The 18,916-nt window shown below is 32.8% G+C and overlaps 4 protein-coding genes and 1 long non-coding RNA gene across 6 annotated transcripts; 2 read left to right on the top strand and 3 right to left on the bottom strand.

The window, feature by feature from the left end:
• The first annotated feature begins 3,223 nt into the window (after nucleotides 1–3,223).
• LOC111886373 (uncharacterized) lies at nucleotides 3,224–4,219 on the top strand. Its single transcript, XM_023882602.2, has 2 exons — nucleotides 3,224–3,602; nucleotides 3,675–4,219. The coding sequence occupies exons 1-2, from the start codon at nucleotides 3,224–3,226 to the stop codon at nucleotides 4,217–4,219; spliced, it is 924 nt and encodes a 307-aa protein (XP_023738370.2).
• A 361-nt stretch (nucleotides 4,220–4,580) lies between these two features.
• LOC111886419 (aluminum-activated malate transporter 13) lies at nucleotides 4,581–6,603 on the bottom strand. The gene is made up of 6 exons (XM_023882663.3): nucleotides 6,297–6,603; nucleotides 6,081–6,221; nucleotides 5,690–5,965; nucleotides 5,518–5,624; nucleotides 5,223–5,366; nucleotides 4,581–5,112 (listed from the first exon to the last, which is right to left on the bottom strand). The coding sequence occupies exons 1-6, from the start codon at nucleotides 6,571–6,573 to the stop codon at nucleotides 4,792–4,794; spliced, it is 1,266 nt and encodes a 421-aa protein (XP_023738431.2). The 5' UTR covers nucleotides 6,574–6,603; the 3' UTR covers nucleotides 4,581–4,791.
• Nucleotides 4,905–7,810, top strand: LOC111886420 (uncharacterized). 2 transcript variants are annotated; one of them, XR_006186600.1, is made up of 3 exons: nucleotides 4,905–5,044; nucleotides 5,199–5,886; nucleotides 7,340–7,810. It is a non-coding gene; the product is annotated as an uncharacterized LOC111886420 (long non-coding RNA). The 2 variants fall into 2 exon arrangements; XR_002848427.2 differs by lacking the exon at nucleotides 7,340–7,810 and having other exon boundaries at nucleotides 5,199–6,004.
• Nucleotides 7,811–8,384: 574 nt separating this feature from the next.
• On the bottom strand, nucleotides 8,385–13,122 carry LOC111886381 (general transcription and DNA repair factor IIH helicase subunit XPD). Its single transcript, XM_052767958.1, has 12 exons — nucleotides 12,410–13,122; nucleotides 11,925–12,205; nucleotides 11,744–11,826; nucleotides 11,234–11,637; nucleotides 10,974–11,167; nucleotides 10,707–10,887; nucleotides 10,507–10,631; nucleotides 9,842–9,931; nucleotides 9,355–9,433; nucleotides 9,153–9,229; nucleotides 8,852–8,960; nucleotides 8,385–8,642 (listed from the first exon to the last, which is right to left on the bottom strand). The coding sequence occupies exons 1-12, from the start codon at nucleotides 12,941–12,943 to the stop codon at nucleotides 8,529–8,531; spliced, it is 2,271 nt and encodes a 756-aa protein (XP_052623918.1). The 5' UTR covers nucleotides 12,944–13,122; the 3' UTR covers nucleotides 8,385–8,528.
• Nucleotides 13,123–15,983: 2,861 nt separating this feature from the next.
• On the bottom strand, nucleotides 15,984–18,507 carry LOC111886413 (uncharacterized). The gene is made up of 7 exons (XM_023882657.3): nucleotides 18,252–18,507; nucleotides 17,401–17,458; nucleotides 17,034–17,339; nucleotides 16,901–16,949; nucleotides 16,710–16,804; nucleotides 16,485–16,609; nucleotides 15,984–16,386 (listed from the first exon to the last, which is right to left on the bottom strand). The coding sequence occupies exons 1-7, from the start codon at nucleotides 18,407–18,409 to the stop codon at nucleotides 16,329–16,331; spliced, it is 849 nt and encodes a 282-aa protein (XP_023738425.1). The 5' UTR covers nucleotides 18,410–18,507; the 3' UTR covers nucleotides 15,984–16,328.
• Nucleotides 18,508–18,916: the final 409 nt, after the last annotated feature.

Consider the following 18,916-nt stretch of genomic DNA (forward strand, 5'->3'; position numbering starts at 1 on the left):
ACTAATCATGACCGTTCATTCCAATCTAGGTACACGGATACGGCAAGCCCAACTCGAAGCTGTAAAAGAAGAGAATATTGCAGAAGAAGCCCTGCAATGAATGGAACAACAATTCGAGCTTAGGGATGACGGGACACGATATTTCATGGACCGAATCTGGACGCCCAAATTCGAAGGAATCACGGTTCTAGTCTTGGATGAGGCTCACAAAACAAGATATTATGTCCATCCCGGCTCCGAAAAGATGTACCAAGACCTAAAGAGGTTGTACTGGTGGCTGAACATGGAATGCTTGACATCTTTTTATTTGTATTATGTAGGATGGATAGTGATGACTCTAATTCATCCAATGATACTGAAGAATGTTGGGGGGAAGAGGATAGAGAATTTGAAATGTTATGTGGATTAGCTTTGAAAGGGGTAATACTAGCTCGTAACGTACGTATGCAATGTCACACTTCAGACCGTACAGGGCACATGTTTATTAATGAAGTACTAAATGGCCATCCTAAATGGTGTTATGAGATGTTTAGACTACATGTACCGGTTTTTGGACAATTATGCATAGATCTTGCTACAAATTACGGACTACAACAAACACGAAATATATCTATTGAGGAGTCTGTAGGAATATTCTTGATGACTTTGGATCATGGGTGTAGCTCTGAGTCGGAAACTATAATGATGATGTTCCCGAATATATATTAAATAACCCTCAGTATCATCCAATGTTCAAGGTATTATCCAATGTTCATTTTCTTGGTAGTCAAACTTTAACAAATTATTTATTTATGATATATTTTTGTATTTGAAGGATTGCATTGATGCTATAGATGGGACACAGTTAGGGCATCAGTTCCACAAAAAGAGGAAGCGAAATACATTGGTCAAAAGGGATATGCAACACAAAATATAATGGTTGTTTGTGATTTTAACATGTATGGGCCAGTTGGGAGGGGACTGCGCATGACACAATAGTTTTCAATGAAGCCTTATAGAGACCAGATCTTAATTTTCCATATCTAACGGGCGGTTAGTATATTTTTTTTGGAACACAAGTTTTATGTTTTTACTACTTGTTCGAAACGAATAATAAATGTTTGTTTTATTTACAGATAAATATTACGATTCCAGATATCCAAATACCAGAGGGTATCTTGCTCCATACAAAGACACAAATATTCGTTATCATTTACCAGATTATCGACGTGGACACACGGCTGCTATTCGTGAACCTCGTGGACCGAAAGAGAAATTTAACTATCTCCACTCATCATTGCGAAATATCATTGAACGAACTTTTGGAGTGTGGAAAGCTAGGTGGACGTTATTAAGAGACATGCATGTTAATTATAAGTACAAGAACCAAGTGAGAATTGTGATAGCATCTATGACGATCCATAACTACATTAGAAATGTTGGTAGGATTGATGAAGCGTTTAATAGGGCACAACAAGAATCCTACAATCACATACGAGGTGGTACTAGTAGTGAAGTTTACGAAGAAGATCCAAATACACGTCACACGAGTGATGATGATTTGTATATGACATCGATACGAGATATTATTGCACAAGATATAATCACATTGCGAAGATGAATGTAATATTATCTATGATATTTTTTATGAATTATTTACAATTTGTATGAACGTAGTTTTAATATTATCATCGTCTAATAAAAAAAATTAGAAATTTTTTAAAATAAATTTATATTTTATATTTTCTAATAAAATATTTACAAAATTATAATATATGTTTTAAAAAATATTAAGTATAAATAGTATATGTAAAGTAGTAAATCGTTGTAAATATGTAAACATCTTATTTTTAATCATTTTACATGTAAAAGTTAAACCAAATATTTTTTAAAAACAACTTTTGATTTTTGCCTCAAAAACTAATCCAAACACATTTTAAAAAAATTAAAAAATTAATTTGTATAGAATTCATTTTTTTTAACTCCTTTCTAAGAGGTGTTTCTACAAAAAGTATTTTTTTTAAAAAATTAAAAAGTAATCCCAATCACCTCTAACTAAGCTTTGAAATTTTAAATCCATAAATTTTGATTTTAAAAATCATACCTACCCGATTACTGCATATCTGCAATTGAACTTGAAGAGCGAAATGTACTGATTCCGGCAGCTGGAATTCCTCTCCCGCCCTCCCGAACATAGTCATATTTTTCCTTCTTTTGAATTACGAAAGTTTTATGGTTGAATTGCAGATTTATGAACGAAAAATGCAAATAGAGAGGATGTTTGAGATTGCTTTTAAATATCAAAAGTCCTTTTTGTAAAAGGAATTTTTGTAAAATGACTTTTTGCAAAAGAAGCTCTTTAAAAAATATTTAGATTAGCAAAAGGACTTTTGTCTTAACTTTTACACACAAAGTCACAAAAAGTCATGTTTTTGTGACTTTTTAAAACCCTTCGTTTTACTATATGTAAAAAGTCATTTTAAAAAGAACTTTTCTATTACTCAAACATCTTTTTGACTTTTTGAAAAAGTTAAAAGTCAAAAGTCATTCTAAAATACTTTTTGAAAAAGTCAAAAGTCAAAAGTCATTTAAAAGGAAACCTAAACACCCCAGATTACCACGTTGTTATGGATGCGAATCGACGATTCGGCAATGGAAAGGTCGGTACTACAAATTTCTTAAAGTTTTGGAATCTTAAGACTAAGCGAAGTGGCACTCGTCAAGCCACTCGTTTTACTCGCCAAAAATGTAGAACACCACTCGCCAAATAAAACACGCCAAGCATAAAACGAGAAGAAAGAGAGAGCACTGTGAGGTTTTGATTGGCTGAAATGAATTGTTTAGGGTTGCATGTTGAAACTTCAGCGTATTTAATTCTTGATTCCATCCAAATTAATTTATGCATTAATATCTCAACAACAATTTATCCATCCAAATTAATATCTCAACAATTTATGATTTAATTACAAAAAAAATGTTTTTAATTATATATATATATATATATATATATATATATATATATATATATATATATATATATATATATATATATATATTCAACTACCATTCAACTAATATTTTATATAATATTAGATAAAAAAATTATTTGTTTATTAAAATATAGTAATTAAATTAAATAGAAAATAAAAAATAAAAAATGGAGTGCTAGGAGTGTTACCATTCCTTACAAAATGTTAAGTTTAGATGTTAAAAGAAGAAAAATGGAGTGGCATTTAAAATGCTAATGTGGCAAGGTATTAGGAATAATTTTTTCAAACAAAAACCTGATGCTAGAGGAAGAATGAGTTTTAGTAGTATACAAAAATGTGTGGCTGCTCTTAGGTATTTAAGATACGGTATAGCATTCAATGCATCTGACGAATACTTGAAAGTATCCGAGAGGACCGCCGTTGAATGTGTAGATTGGTTTTCTGCATGTGTTTATGAGGTTTTTCACGAAGAATATTTGCGCAAACCTACTCAACGTGATATTGAGAGATTATATTCGGCTCATGAAGAGAGGCATGGATTTCCGGGTATGCTTGGCAGTCTAGATTGTATGCATGTTGCTTGGGAAAAATGTCCAACTGCATGGCGTGGTCAGTTCACTCGAGGAGATATAGGTGAACCAACTATCATCCTAGAAGTTGTTGCATCTCAAGATTTGTGGATATGACATGTCTTTTTTGGAGTAGCGGGGTCTAACAACGATCTTAATGTTCTTGGTCAGTCTCCACTTTTAAACGATATTTGGACCGGCAAAGCACCTGATATGATGTTCATGGTGAACGGGCACGCGTACAAATACGGTTACTACCTTGGTGATGGGATATACCCGTATTATTCTACATTGATGAAGGCATACTCGGTTCCTCGAAGTGAAAAGGCAAAGTTTTTTACAAAAAAACAGGAATCGGCGAGAAAATATATCGAGAGGGCATTTGGAGTCTTTAAGCAGACATGGCATGTAGTAAAATATGTTACACGACTCTGGGATAAAGAAAGAATTAAACGAATGGTCCTAACATGTATTATAATGCATAATATGATTATCGAAGATGAAGGTCGAGCGATTTGCACGTATGATCCGAACGACGTTGTCATTCCAATTAAGGAGTTCGTACCGGGAACGAATGCGTTTTTAGAGCGAGTTGTTGAAATTCATAACAGTGAAACGTGTTTCAATCTTCGAGAAGATGTCGCAGAACATTTGTACCAACATAACATGAATGACGATTAGGTTTTTTATATGTATGTTTCTTTGTTTTTTTCATTAATGTAAATTTTTTTTTCTAAATTAACTAAGTAATGTAGTTTGAAGTTGTAATTTTATTTTTATAATTAATGAAACACTAGTTTAAAAAAATAAATGTTTTTTAATTATAAAATATGTAACTTTATTGTATTTTTGAATTAAAAATAAATAAAAATAATGATGTGGAGTGGTGTATGAGTGGTAGATATTTCATGTTAGTGGTAAAATATGTGGTATGTGGGGTACGGATGACCTAATAATGTTTTGACGTTCGTTTTCCTGATTTATATAATCGATGAAATCAGTTAATGAATCCTATGAACATGTAATAAAGGGTGAGGCGTCATTATTACACAAACGAAAAGTAAAATTACTAGTCCAATCAAACAGCTCAGGAGAATTCGGTGGAAATCCATGAATTTGATAAAATTACACCGAACATAGTTACAGGTTACTATGGATGCGAATCGGTTAATCTATAAGGGGATATTGTTCATACCGGATACACGATCACTGAGCTCCGATCTGATTATTAATTCAAGTACAGTCTTTATAAGCTATTTTGTTTGAAAACCAGCAACCTTTCCAAGTGCTTCGACTTCTTTAGCTAGGAGTTCCACTTTATCGACCATCTCCATTACCAGAAACAAGAAATTTGCTATCGCAAGATCTTCAACGTTTTCAATTGCTCCTAGCTTTGAAGTAGAAAGCAGGATCAAGTCTAGTTTAATGGATTGCAATTCTGGCATTATGACGACCTCTAAATTGCTCCTTTTCTTGTTCATGATGTTTTCCCCTAGCTCTCGCATGGTAAGTCCAAGCAACAGCCCAACATTTTTGCATGGCTCTTTGATTACTTCTAGCAGCATTGATGAGGGCTGTGTAGAGAAATGAGTGATTTTAATACCTTTTTGTGCTCTGATTTTATCTTTATTTGTTGCATTGGTCATAATTCATAAAGCAGATCCTGGTAGATAATACTGTGGACCTGTAATGCTGATTTAAGACACCCTTGAAGTGACAGAATGTTAGAAGCAAGCTCCCTCAGCAATTCTGTTATCTGTTGATGTTTCTCCCAAGGATTACAAAACCAAAATCTTCCATGTGTAGGTTCCCACCTTGCAAAATTCACCTGAAACTTATATGGAATTTCAATACCGGGTCTTGGATTTTGGTTAGTTTATGAATTTTACAAGTGAATTTAAGACTTGTCGTAACAACTTAATTAAAAACTTGATATTTGGTGCATGGTATTTAAGTTTGATATGGATAAGAGATATCACCAGTGATTCATCACTTGAGTTCGAGTGCAAAACTGAGTTGCAACTGCTGACATGAATGATTGGGCGACTTTCCTTTTCATCAACTACCAAGAATGCTTCCATGCATTCTAGAATTCATCAATGATAAGTAAAAGAGTGTTATGTATGGGGTATAACATCAACATGCAAGTACCTTCAATGCAGGAAGCTAGTTGTTTAAACTTGGAGGAGGTGAGTTGATGAAGTTCATCAGTAGCCCACATGGGAAATACAAGTAAACCGATGAATATACAGACAGCAAAACCCATGGCAACTGCTGAAAGACGATGGTGGGCTAATTCCATGACTTGATGATCACCATGCAAGCTTGATGCTGCTACAAGGTTAAAGGTAAGGATAAAGATTGTAACCCCATAATCATATCTCTTGTTTATGCTTGGAATAAGTCGACAGTATGTTGCCATGGCACCTATAATCCATTCATTATACAATATCTTTCATTCATTAACATGCTTCATGACATAGATCAGACAAATATCGGAAGTAGATGAATATTTATTCAACAAGTTTTGGAAAATACTTGCCAAAAACAAATATTAAAGTGCCAACAACTATAGTGTATTCTATCTTTCCCAGATCACTTGCCAAAGTTGATGCCAAACACCCAAGTCCACCACCAAGTAGAGTTCCAATTCCACGAAGTAACCCTTTGCTTAATGTGGCACCTGGGATTATATGTATTGATCAAACTAAATTCTAAAATTAATATATAGTTGTAGAATAATTCCATTATAACAAACCTGCAAAGAAGTCAAAGATAACTTCAATAGTCATGATAGCCCACATTGCATTTTCCCCAACTTGCTCAAATAGTGGATCAAGGATATACAGAAGTGAAACCAAGACCAAGGCAAATCCAACCTTGAAGCTGTGAATGAGTTTTTTTATGTCATGTTCACATATTGTGGGTAGTATAGGAGAAAACAGAGTTGAAAAGAAACAAGCTTTCTTTTGCTTTGTGTGGCTAGGAGTAGGAGAAGTTTCATTTCTGATGGAAATGTCTATTTTGGTGCTCATAACTCTTTTACTCCCTTTCTCTTGGTTGGGTTTCATTTTCTTTTGAGATATATATATATATATATATATATATATATATATATATATATATATATATATATATATATATATATATATATATATATATATATATATATATATATATATATATATATATATATATATATATATATATAGAAGGCCATTTCTTGAGAGATATGGAATGGAACATAGGTAAGTGCAAAAGTCTACATTCCTTTTAGGGTTTGACACAACATTAATTTGCACCACAAACCCTTACTTGAATAAATATTCAACTAGGGATAAGATAGTCCCATGAGTGCACTTGGCACACCCATCATGGTTGAAATGTCATAAGCCAATAAGCACCACAAACTAAGTAGTCACAATGGCTGATTCATACCATTATATCTAGACTAGCCTAGCCATGCTGGAGCTGGACTTATAATCACCCCATTTCTTAAATTACCATTACACATGGAAAAAATAAAACATGACTTATAATCATCCCAAAACAACGTAAACAAGTGCAAAAATCTGAACATGTGTAAAGTAGTGAACTGATACAACAGATTTACAGTTTACCTAATTACCTCTCTCATTCAGCCAACTTTTTTTTTTTATAATTTCATTTTGCCAAATCCATTTTTACATGTTTTTCCTTAAATCAGATTTTACATATTTTTTCATAAGTTGCTTTTACAACTTTATGTTTACAAGGTTTTTTTTTTTACCTTGTTTTAATAAACCGTTTTCGGCTTTACAGGGTTTTTTTACAAGTTTGTTAATGCTTCTGGAAACCCTATGGCTCCATAGAAGGCATGTAGAACACATTAACTCGACCTAGAAGAGTAGTTTGTGTAGGAATTGGGATGAGGCTTACACACACACAGAGACAAGAACATTTATATTTATGGTTTGTGAAGAGTGTATGGTTTCTCACCCATCCCAATGAAGCTAGATTTTTAATATTAATATACTACTGATTATAATGTACAGTAACTTAATAGGTAATTGACATGTCTTATCTATCAATCGGACTTGCATTTTATGTTGTTGGAGTCATGGCTTAGATTATGAAGACATGAAAGGAAGAAAAGCATAAATGATAATGATGATAAGAGGATATAGATATATCGTGCACCAAAGAATTTTCCCATGCACAGGATAAATAAGATGGGACTTATTGAATACGATGGAACAGAATTACCCTAAATCATAACGAGCGCACTTCACTTCACTTGTATCCAAAGTCCCAGACTCACATTGCCCTTCTCAATTGGGCACGTGTATATAAGAATGTTTAAGGTTGAATATGTAAAAATCAACTTTTAAAAAAAAGTTAGGGACTAAATTCATAATAAATAAAAAAAACCTGGGAGAAATTTGTAAAAAAAAAGTCATGTAACATGTGAAAATGCTATAGCAAGTCACCAGGGTATCATGGATACAGTTTTTTAAAGTTACCAACAACATATGGTGGAGCAATATCAAGAAAGGTTAAATGGTCTAGGATTAGGAATGATACTGTAAAAAATTTCATAATGTTTAGTGTCCATATTTTAGTTTAGAATTTAAGTTGAAATGAAGCCTTAATAAATGGAAGCACTAGGGACCAAGAAGACTGGATCTTAAGATGATGATTTTGAAAGAGTATAGTATAAATCATAAATTAGAAGCGAGTGTATATTTTTCCTTGCAATTTGGTTTATTAGGAATCTTGAAAAAACTTAATGTGAGGTGAGTTGAGTTGTGTTGAAGAAATTGTAGATAGTAATACTAGATAAAGCAAAAAATGTAAGAGAAGTCCATAATAATAATAATAATAATAATAATAATAATAATAATAATAATAATAATAAATTAGCAACAAAGACAGAAAATGAGACTTTGAAAAGCGGATGGCAATAAAGGGGGCAAAACTTGATTGTTTTTGCAGTTAGTTACAGTCAGAGTCAGAACATGATCCCTTCAGTAGCATTCATCTTTTCCAAGTCTTGTTGTGAGAGGAGTGTTTTCTTTCCACTACCACCCGTTTTATCATAAGGCTGTGCCATTTTCCTCAAAAACTGCATTTAAAATACAACTTTAATGGAGTACACCCACCATAACTTCAAAGGAGGAGGGGAGGGCATTCGTGTGTCTTTTTGGGCGAGACAAACAATTGCATTTTTTGTCTCACTGATATCAATCCAAGTCCAATGCAAGTACTGTTATGTTACGTTCTGTGTAACAAATAAATCAACTGCAACTACAAGATGTGTGTGTGTGTGTGTACCTCTCTTGCTATATGGACAGCCATATCTGTACTCAAGTTGAGGTGGGCATCACGCAGATGAGACAGAATCCACCCAGGCAATTTTGACCGCTTGTCATGTCGGGTATATCTACATTTTTTTATATATATATATATATATATATATATATATATATATATATATATATATATATATATATATATATATATATATATATATATATATATATATATATATATATATATATATATATATGAAATCAAAAAACATGGAAGAAATAAATATAAATAACTAACTATAAAAAACAAGGGAGGGAACCACCTCTTGTCAGCAAATATCATCATTCCATAATCTGCCTTTGAACGGATAACTCGTCCCACACATTGAGCAGCTTGTCTCTGTTTAGATTTAGAATGAATATATATATATATATATATATATATATATATATATATATATATATATATATATATATATATATTCCTTACAAACAATTCAAGATTCATCAAAAAAAAAAAGGTACCAATGCATCGAAAGTCAAAAAGTCCCCTTCTTTTATCTGAAAAGTCTCTCGCAGGTACTCCAACCGAGCAAGTAATATCCTGCAACCAAATAATATGATATATATATATATATATATATATATATATATATATATATATATATATATATATATATATATCAATCAGAATCCCCCACCTTTTATTTACAAACACACTTTCATTTATTGTAGCATATCCTACTTTCATTTGTTTCTATTATTAGAGCATATTTCTTTTCTAGATTGAATAAACCGTTTAAATGATCATTTTACCTTTGATAAAATGCAACAAACAAATTTTCACAAGATTCATTGACTTGAATGTTGGGAAAGGGTTGGTGTCGTGTCTTAATAGGTTTCTTGGCTTATTAAGTCAAAAAGATACATGATACAGCCATGTATATGTATATGTATTCTATAGGGTATAACTATAGCATAGCCCCTCAGTTAATCTTGATTACTCACTCACCTGCTTAATGTGTACTGGAAAGGAATGCCAAACATGATTACAAGTCTCCCATAATGTCGGTCAAAGTCTATACCTTCTGCAACTTTTCCCCTGCAACACAACATTGTCGATACAAATAATCATACATGGATTCAAACTGCAATGCTATAACTATTAACTAGGTAGATTGAACAAACTTAAGTATGATGTATGATTCCTCCTTAATAGTACTAGTTAATAATAATGTAATGTAGGTAGAATGCTGTTGTTGATAAGCCCCAACTTTACTGGTTTATATAGCATAGGGGTATTTCTGTCTTTTATCTATTTATTTTCCTATTAGTGAGTCTACACTAGAGCCAATCATAGGTGGAAAACAACGTTAGTGGGGATATCACCTCGCTAAGCTGTTATGTTATTCCCTTTTGTCCTTTTCTTTAGTAGTAGTTAGAAGGTAGAATGAGGGAGCTAAGAAATTATATTGTTAAGAACTTTGTTCTTCATGGAGAGTCCATTCCTCTCGAATGAATGGGAGGGAAAACCCTCCCTGATCTATCTTATTCTTATCAGTTCATAGTTTGATTATCAATGGGAATTCTATCCTGATTTTTTTATAGTGTTATTGAGTGTTTTGTTGCTGTGAATCTGTTAGTATACGATAGATTCAACAAGGGTCTATCAGTTACCTAGCAACAGAGAAAAACACAGCACCTCTCCCGCAATCACAGGCTTTACGATAATTGTCCAGTGCTAAAGTAGTTTCAACCACATCTTGTGTCTCAATGAACACCAGTTTACGTTGCATTATTTCCTGGACCATAACAAAATTAATTTCAAATTTCAAATAATACCAATAACTGAAGGAGAAGAGGGTTTTGTTTTGTACCTTCAAGATCCCTGTTTCATTCCAACTGTTGACAATGGCATCCATATACGAGTAACTCACAAAGAAACAAACAATTCCATCAGGAACCACTGACACCATCTCCAATAAAAGCCTTCCGTAATTTCTTTCCACTCCAGGGTCACTTCTCAAATCAAATTTTGTGCTAACTGGAAGCTGATCGCTGTCGTTCACAAGTCAACAAAAGTAATAAACAACTGAGATCTCAATCAAAATAAATACAATACACACATTTGTCAATCAGTTTACCTTCCACGTGTGAGAACCATGGGGCATATGCAATCCCTTGTCAAAGACATGGTAAAACTCCTACTAACCACTGGATTGAAATTAAGAAGCCGAGGATACAGATCAATGGGGCTTAGTGTTCCAGATGTGATCACAACCGATTGAAATCTCTCAAACACCGGCTTTATTGCAAGAGAAGCATCATGGCAGCTAAGCTGAAAAAATTAAAAACTATGATGTAACAGATTTGATTTCCTGATGTTGGAAACTTGTATAAATACCTGCAAAACTGGATCAGGAATATGGGGCATTCTCTCATCATAAGGTTCAATTATGATTGAAAACCCTCTGGTGTATGTCCCCACAAGTGTTGCAAAGTCGCAAATTGTTTGAATGTGCAGAAACTCATCCGTATCAGTTATTTCCAAAGTCAGCATAAGCGAATGCAGACGATCGTAGCAAAACTTGAGCATTTTTTGGTCAATCCCAACATGTGAATTCACAGCATTAACAAATGTAAGTGGGCCCTCCTTTTCAACATTGTCAGTATCCAAACGCCCTTTCAAATACTGCACTAATCTGCGCAAAACAGACAAGAAATGCTCTGCTCTCCTTATATTTCCAGGCACTGCCTCCTTCAAGATATCATCAGGCAATGCAGGATTTGCAAGCCACGTGTCACCAACTGTAAAGCTCAAGATTTTTTAATGTAAAAAATATATATATATATATATATATATATATATATATATATATATATATATAATGAAAAAAAGTTGGTGTTTACATACGGGGTAAGTTCCCTCTTTGTGCTAAACCATCAACAAGTCGGTTGTATTCAGCACGCAGCCTACCAGCATCAGTGGCCTTAAACCTTCCTACCAAGTTGAACAAAGTTAAAATAAAGATTATCAAACAAAACAATTATCAATGAGAGCTGCCTAAATGATTTGAAAGTAATAAAAGGATTACCTTTCGATCTCTTGAGACATTTTATTAAGGTTTCTAGTCGCCCCTTCAAGTGTTTGTTTGCGTACACTCACACTTAGGGCTTCAATGCAGACATTATCAATATTGTGAGCCTCATCAAACACGACTACAGACTCTCTTTGCATCTCCTTTGATATGAAGCCAGCTACTTTCGGATCAAGCAAGTATTGGTAGCTATAAACCACCACATTTGCAAATTGGATCATGTGGCGGGCTAGAAAGTATGGACACCACCCTTTCTCCTTCCCAAACATCCTCAGATCCTGCCACCAGTTTAAATCATCATCATAACATCCTCAAATCACACCAAGGTTAAGATATCGTCATTGCAGTGCATTCATGTGTTAAAGGTAATTCAATGTTTAATCTTAGCAAATTACTAGCTTAGTTATTCCAATTTCAGTACATAAGTGACACACAGGACTATGAAAATGCCTGTATCTCTTATGAAAAAAAAAACTACAAACCTGTAACGTATACACTCCAGGAGGCAAAACAGCATCAGAGCCAGCCTTCTCGTAGGTCTCAAAGAACGAACAAGTTGGAATATTAGGGTTTTCAATAGCAAGCGCCCTAACCCAACTAGCAGTAAGTTTCCGACATCCCGCATCAACGGAATCCCGATTCTCCGCAGAAACCACATCGGGATTTATACACAAATTCTTTCTCGACGAAAGCCCAAGGGCAAGCATCCGAGCAGAAGGACCGATATTCTCGAGCTGGTACTTGTGAAGGAGCTTGAGCTCGGCTAGGGTTTTTTCCATTTCGTGCACCGTGCGAGTACAGTAGAGTAGTTTAACGGGATTAGATGGTTTAGAAAGAGTGTAGCTGGTGATCAATGAGAGAAGGGCGATGGTTTTTCCGGTACCGGTGGGCATTTCAAGGAGGCAATGGCCTTTGGCGTCTAGGGCTCGTTTGAGCTCGATCATGTAGGAGTACTGTTCGGGATATATGTGATCGTAGGGGAAGTAGACTGTTACATCTTCGATTTGGAACTTCATCTTCCCCGTATATTCACACTAGCGTTCTTTGATATGATAATGATTCTATTGTGACTGTTTGAGAGTGCGATCTGCGAGAGAAAACGAAGATTGCCGGAAATGGCGACGGACTGAGAATGTCTGACGGCGCCAGGGGATAATGAAAGAGAAGCCGCAAGTGTAAATTTTTATAGTTTGAGCGCATGGTGTTCTTTTTGGGAAAAAAAGGTTGCGAATTTTTACATCTTTTGTGAAAATATTGTGGAAAAATAATAGTATTATTTTTAGAGGAAAAATCAAGAAATTGACTTATATATATATATATATATATATATATATATATATATATATATATATATATATATATATATATATATATATATATATATATATATATATATATATATAGAGACTTAGGTTCCAATGTTTTCATTATCTATTATGTATATGTATGATTGATTCTGAACCAATCATTTTAGTTATTTTAAGAAAGTAATTAATGCATATTAAATGCTGAAGATGTAATTAATACTTATTATATCTTCAAAATGTAATATGCATTAATTATTTTCTTAAAATAACTAAAATAATTGGTCCAGAATCAATCATACATACACACAATAAATAGTGAAAACAAAAGAACCTAACCTTTTATTTATATATATATATATATATATATATATATATATATATATATATATATATATATTCTTTTAGAAATTAGATACGACACTAGATGCGAATAAATTGGTTGAAATTATGTTTTCTAATTTTTGTACACTTAATATTTATTTTTTAGACTATGTTTATTAGTTGTTTCATAGACATTAATAGTTGGATGAGACTAAACAAATCTTTTAAGGCATTTTAAAATAGGAGGATGAGAAAGTCACTTCAAATAAAATGTTGTATTTTGTCACATTAATATCGATTCAGTCTATTTTATATAAAATACAATATAAATGTATGTAATGTATTACTTAGCAAACAAAGCTTTAGATTGTGTTTGGGAAGGGTGTGGTATCAAAAAATTATTTTCTTACAAATATGATAGTCAAATACTAGTATAATGAAATATTATTTACATTTTTTGAACTAATTAATCCTTATATTCTCATCTTCTAACAAGATTATTATTTTTATCTATGATTTTCATGCATAGCCAGAATTTGTTAAGCATTCACATAATTGTCTATCAAATGGTAAATAAAATTATCATTCACATATTTTTAACCTAATTTGAGAGGGGTTTACACTAATTTTAGGGAAAATGACTCTTGAGGGTAATTAACTTTTGCGTTTGTACTCATTTGGTCCCCTTTTTTTTTGTATTCAATATACCATCAAATTTGTTGTTGGTGTTTACCATAGCCCTTTTGACCGGCTTTTGACCTGTGATAGCCGGTCAAAGGGTTATGGTAAACACAAACAACAAGTTCGCTGGTATATTGAGTACAAAAAAAAAGGGACCAAATGAGAACAAACGCAACAATTGGTTACCCTCTTGATTCATTTTCCCTTTACTCATTTACAACAAATCTTACATCATCTCCTACTGATATTAATGATTTTATGAGATTCATTCTTGCTTATCTTCAAAACATAACCTACGAAAGGACATTATTCATACATGTACAACTTTGTAATGCACTTGAATATTTATTAGGGGAATCTTGACTAAGCAGACGCATTTCATGACTACATTTACATTTGCAATCAAATGATTTATCGTATCATGGATTCTAGACAAGTCTACAAACGAGTGGAATCACAAGTGCTGTGATTTTTGAGTTTACTTAACTTTAAGATCGAACTCATGGGATAAGATACAACATCAATATGTAGAATATTATGGTGATGTGTCTACAAAAGCAGCATTATATTGTACATATTGATGTTGTATCTTAAAGTTAAGTAAACTCAAAAATCACAGCACTTGTGATTCCACTCGTTTATAGACTTGTCTAGAATCCATGATACAATAAATCATTTGATTGCAAATGTAAATGTAGTCATGAAATGCGTCTGCTTAGTCAAGATTCCCCTAATAAATATTCAAGTGCATTACAAAGTTGTACATGCATGAATAATGTTCTTTCGTGAGTTATGTTTTGAAGAGAAGCAATAATGAATCTCATAGTCATTAGTTTCAGTAGGAGATGACGTGAGATTTGCTGTAAATGAGTAAAAAAAAAATGAATCAGGAGAGTAACCAACTGTTGCGTTTGTTTTCATTTGGTCCCTTTCCTTTTTTTTGTACTCAATATACCATCGAACTTGTTGTTTGTGCTCATCATAACCCTTTGACCAGCTATCACAGGTCAAATGTCGGTCAAAAGGGCTATGGTAAACACCAACAACAAGTTCGATGGTATATTGAATACAAAAAAAAAAAAAAAAAAAAAAAAGAAGACCAAATGAGTACAAACGCAAAAGTTAATTACCCTCAAGAGTCATTTTCCCCTAATTTTACGAGGAAACCTCATTTTTTTATCACAACAATGTCATTTTTGGTAATTTTATATGTTATTTTCTTAAACAAAAATTTATTTAACACTCAAACAACTTATTATTACAACTTTGAACAATAAACATGTCCAAATACTATCTTTTTAATTGACATGGTGAGGTAATTGGTTCATGAGAACGTCTCTTTATACAAACCAATAAAAGAAAGATCTTTTTCTTTTTCTCAAATAACAAAGTACTTTTATTTTTTACCCATAATAACAACCTAGTTACATTTCACTACCAATAAGTGTGCAATATACTTTATTTGGTACATAATGCTATTATCAGTAAGTACATTAGTATTATCATAGTAAAGAACTAATTCACATATTGCTATTATGGTAAAAAGTAAAGTACATTGTTTGTATAGGTAAAATGATTAAAGTAAATTGTGATTTCCTGCTATTTTCCCTTTTTTAAAGACATATCCATGTTTAATAAACAAACATCATTTTGATCCACAAACACAACACTATAACTTCCCTAGTATTGGTTGGATTAATACAACTTACAAAATTAATCAAACATGACATCCATTAAAGAGGGAATATAAGGAAAATAAATAAATGAATTTTGCAAACCAATTACGCCATCAATTTATGCATATCCATGCATTGTTTTAACCATGAAATAAGTCTACACTTTGAAAGATATAAGCAAAGATGCCAAATGGTTATGGAGATCATATCATGCTACAATTTACTGATTTAGACATATGATGAATACTAAACCTGTTGTTCTTCAGTTCAGCTTCAGAACAACCCCAACAACAGTGGTTTTGAAGTTGAATGAATTGATTGCTTTTGTTAGTTCCATGTCATGTTTCTTGAAGTAAGTTTGCTTTTGTTTAGAATGTGGGCAACATCAACCTCTGTCATATCATAAATCATAATGTTCATTCTTCTGGTGATGTCTTGCAAACCAAACCCTTGATAACATGCCGACATTGAAACCTACAATAAAAAGTAAAAACATTTTTTTTTCATTTGACCTCCCAAAAATGAAGACAATTATAATCAACTAATAAATTTCAATTTGAAAGGAGTATTACCAGATGTAATCATTTGAAGTAGAAGGCATCATATTATTAGAGTCTGCAGGTTGAGGGTCAGAACTTAGAGCAGGAATCTCATGATCTTGGTTTCTACACTTGATTCTTAATCTCATAGGCACTATCTGCAAATGAAGAGCAATATTTTATACTTGTAGGTGTAGTCAGCAAAGATCTCACAGACAGGCAGAGGGGTATAAAATATGCTTCTTTATGAAATATTACCTTTTTATTGTATCTAAAGTCACGTTTGGGTAGAAAATGCAGAGGCGCATTGAAAGAAGAATGAGCTTTGATCAACAGGAACAACTTGGAAGGGCCTAAAAATGGCAAAGCTTCAACTCTCACCATTTCCAAGAAACTCAAAAGTTTTTTTTTTTTTTGTTTGTTTATGACAAAAGCTGATCAAAAAATACCTCCATAAGAAGCAGATCCAGCACCTCTGGATACAAGTGTCCTGATGGCCTGTTGCAAAGGTGAAATATTACTATATTAGCCCCTAGAATGCTGGGAATATATATAATATTATATGGAGCTGAGATAACAAACCTTTCTAGAAATCCCTTCTGCTGCTTTAGTTTTGGTAAAATCACAAGCATCAGAGAGGGTATCCTGTCCATGTGAAAAGCAGAGCTCATATACATGTTGAGGTCGAGCAGGACTACCTCCAAGAACCAGAATGACAGCCTCAACATGTGGGATCTCACTGAAGACCAGTTTGAGGGCAGTTTGGGCATTACTGATATTGTTCATCAGCTTTTGGAGCCTTTTTATGCCATGTTTCACTTCTCTCTTTCTTCCATTTTGAACTCTTCGTTGAGACGCTTTCATATCTGTCTCTGCAAGAACTACCTCCTGAAAAGGAATTCTTAAATGAAATCATTATCTTTAAGAAAATTGTGCAAGCTTAGCATACCAGATCTTTATACTCCGTATGCAGTGCATCAAACTCAAGATTGACATCTTGTAAGATCCTGCAAAGAAAAAAGGTATAAAGGTTGACCATTTCTAGCATACAAAAGAGCACCATTACAAGTTTAATAGGAACTGAAGATTCAATTTATAGTAACTAACAGATTAAAACAAGTGCAGTTGTAACAAGAATCATCCTGATTTTCCTTCATACAGCTTCAAGCAAACAAAAGAACGTTTTTTCATGCTTCAAAAGTCCTATTTGATGTGAGTGGAGAAAGAGAGAATTAACTTTTTAACTTTTCTTTTTAATCTAATATAAACAGGAAGCTTATACTTGAGAAACTATCAGCTTTCTTTGTCTTTTTTCACAGGTCCTAGGAACGAGCTGATACCTAAAACATATCACTTTCTTTCTTCCAGCTTGAGAGAGAACAATTTAAACAAGATTATTATTGTCATCTTTTGCTTTCTATATCTCTATTTTTTTTCCCAATTGGGGGATGAAATCACACAAAATTAACAAACTTTATGATAAACATAAAGTTGCAAAATAGAGATGGAACTGGAACCAGAAATATTCACATTGTTGCAGCTCCATACGACCAATTACAAAATTCGGGACAAATTACTCTCATAACAGATAATCTTCCTTAAATTATCCAAATAAGAGTTGCGATACATTATCCTTTCACACATAGATCTAATTTTCGACTTCCTGAGGCATATGTCTAACATATAATCTCAATATTTAGGTTATTCAAGCACGGATGTTCAGCAACTCAATCAAATGTCAGAAATAATGAAACAAAGTCTGATTTGTGATAAGGAAAGTAGAATTGATATGGAACTTACGAAGGGATCTGTTGGTGCATGTAAAGAACAAACCCTAGGATGTCCATAACGAGATGAAACATCACAGAGGCGTCGATAGAGTCCGCCGCAACTTCGAGGTCGGCGAACTCCATCTCCGAGCTACCTCCTCCTTCCATCGGTTCTCTATCATTTGGCATTCTGAAAATCGACACTTGCGTGTTCAGTGCTCTGCTCCTAATTTTGAAAAAGCCAAGAGGCGGGTAAACATTCGTGAATCAAGATGCCAACTTTGATTTTCAACATAATATAATTATAGTTTTTGTAACGACATTTTTCGAATAAGGTTATATTCCGCATTCTAACTTTTTTTTTTTTAATATATCATTGAAACGAGTTTATAAATTTTATAAAGTTCTTTAAAAAGAAATAATATATCGTTTATTAATTATAAAAAATCATTACCTATCTTAATTGATGATAATTTAAACTATTTGAATATGAAATAATTAAAACATTAAATAACAATTGTAATCATTTTCATGATTGTTCCTACAAATCTAAATATCTTCTATATTCTAAAATTCATAAAATATAATTATATTATTTATTGAAGTTTATATAAATAAAAGAATAATCATTATATATAAAATATATAAAGATAGTATTTTTTATAAGCGTGTCTAACATGCGATACTTCAAGGCTA

This window comes from Lactuca sativa, chromosome 9 (assembly GCF_002870075.4).
Source record: "Lactuca sativa cultivar Salinas chromosome 9, Lsat_Salinas_v11, whole genome shotgun sequence".
Lineage (NCBI taxonomy): Eukaryota > Viridiplantae > Streptophyta > Magnoliopsida > Asterales > Asteraceae > Lactuca > Lactuca sativa.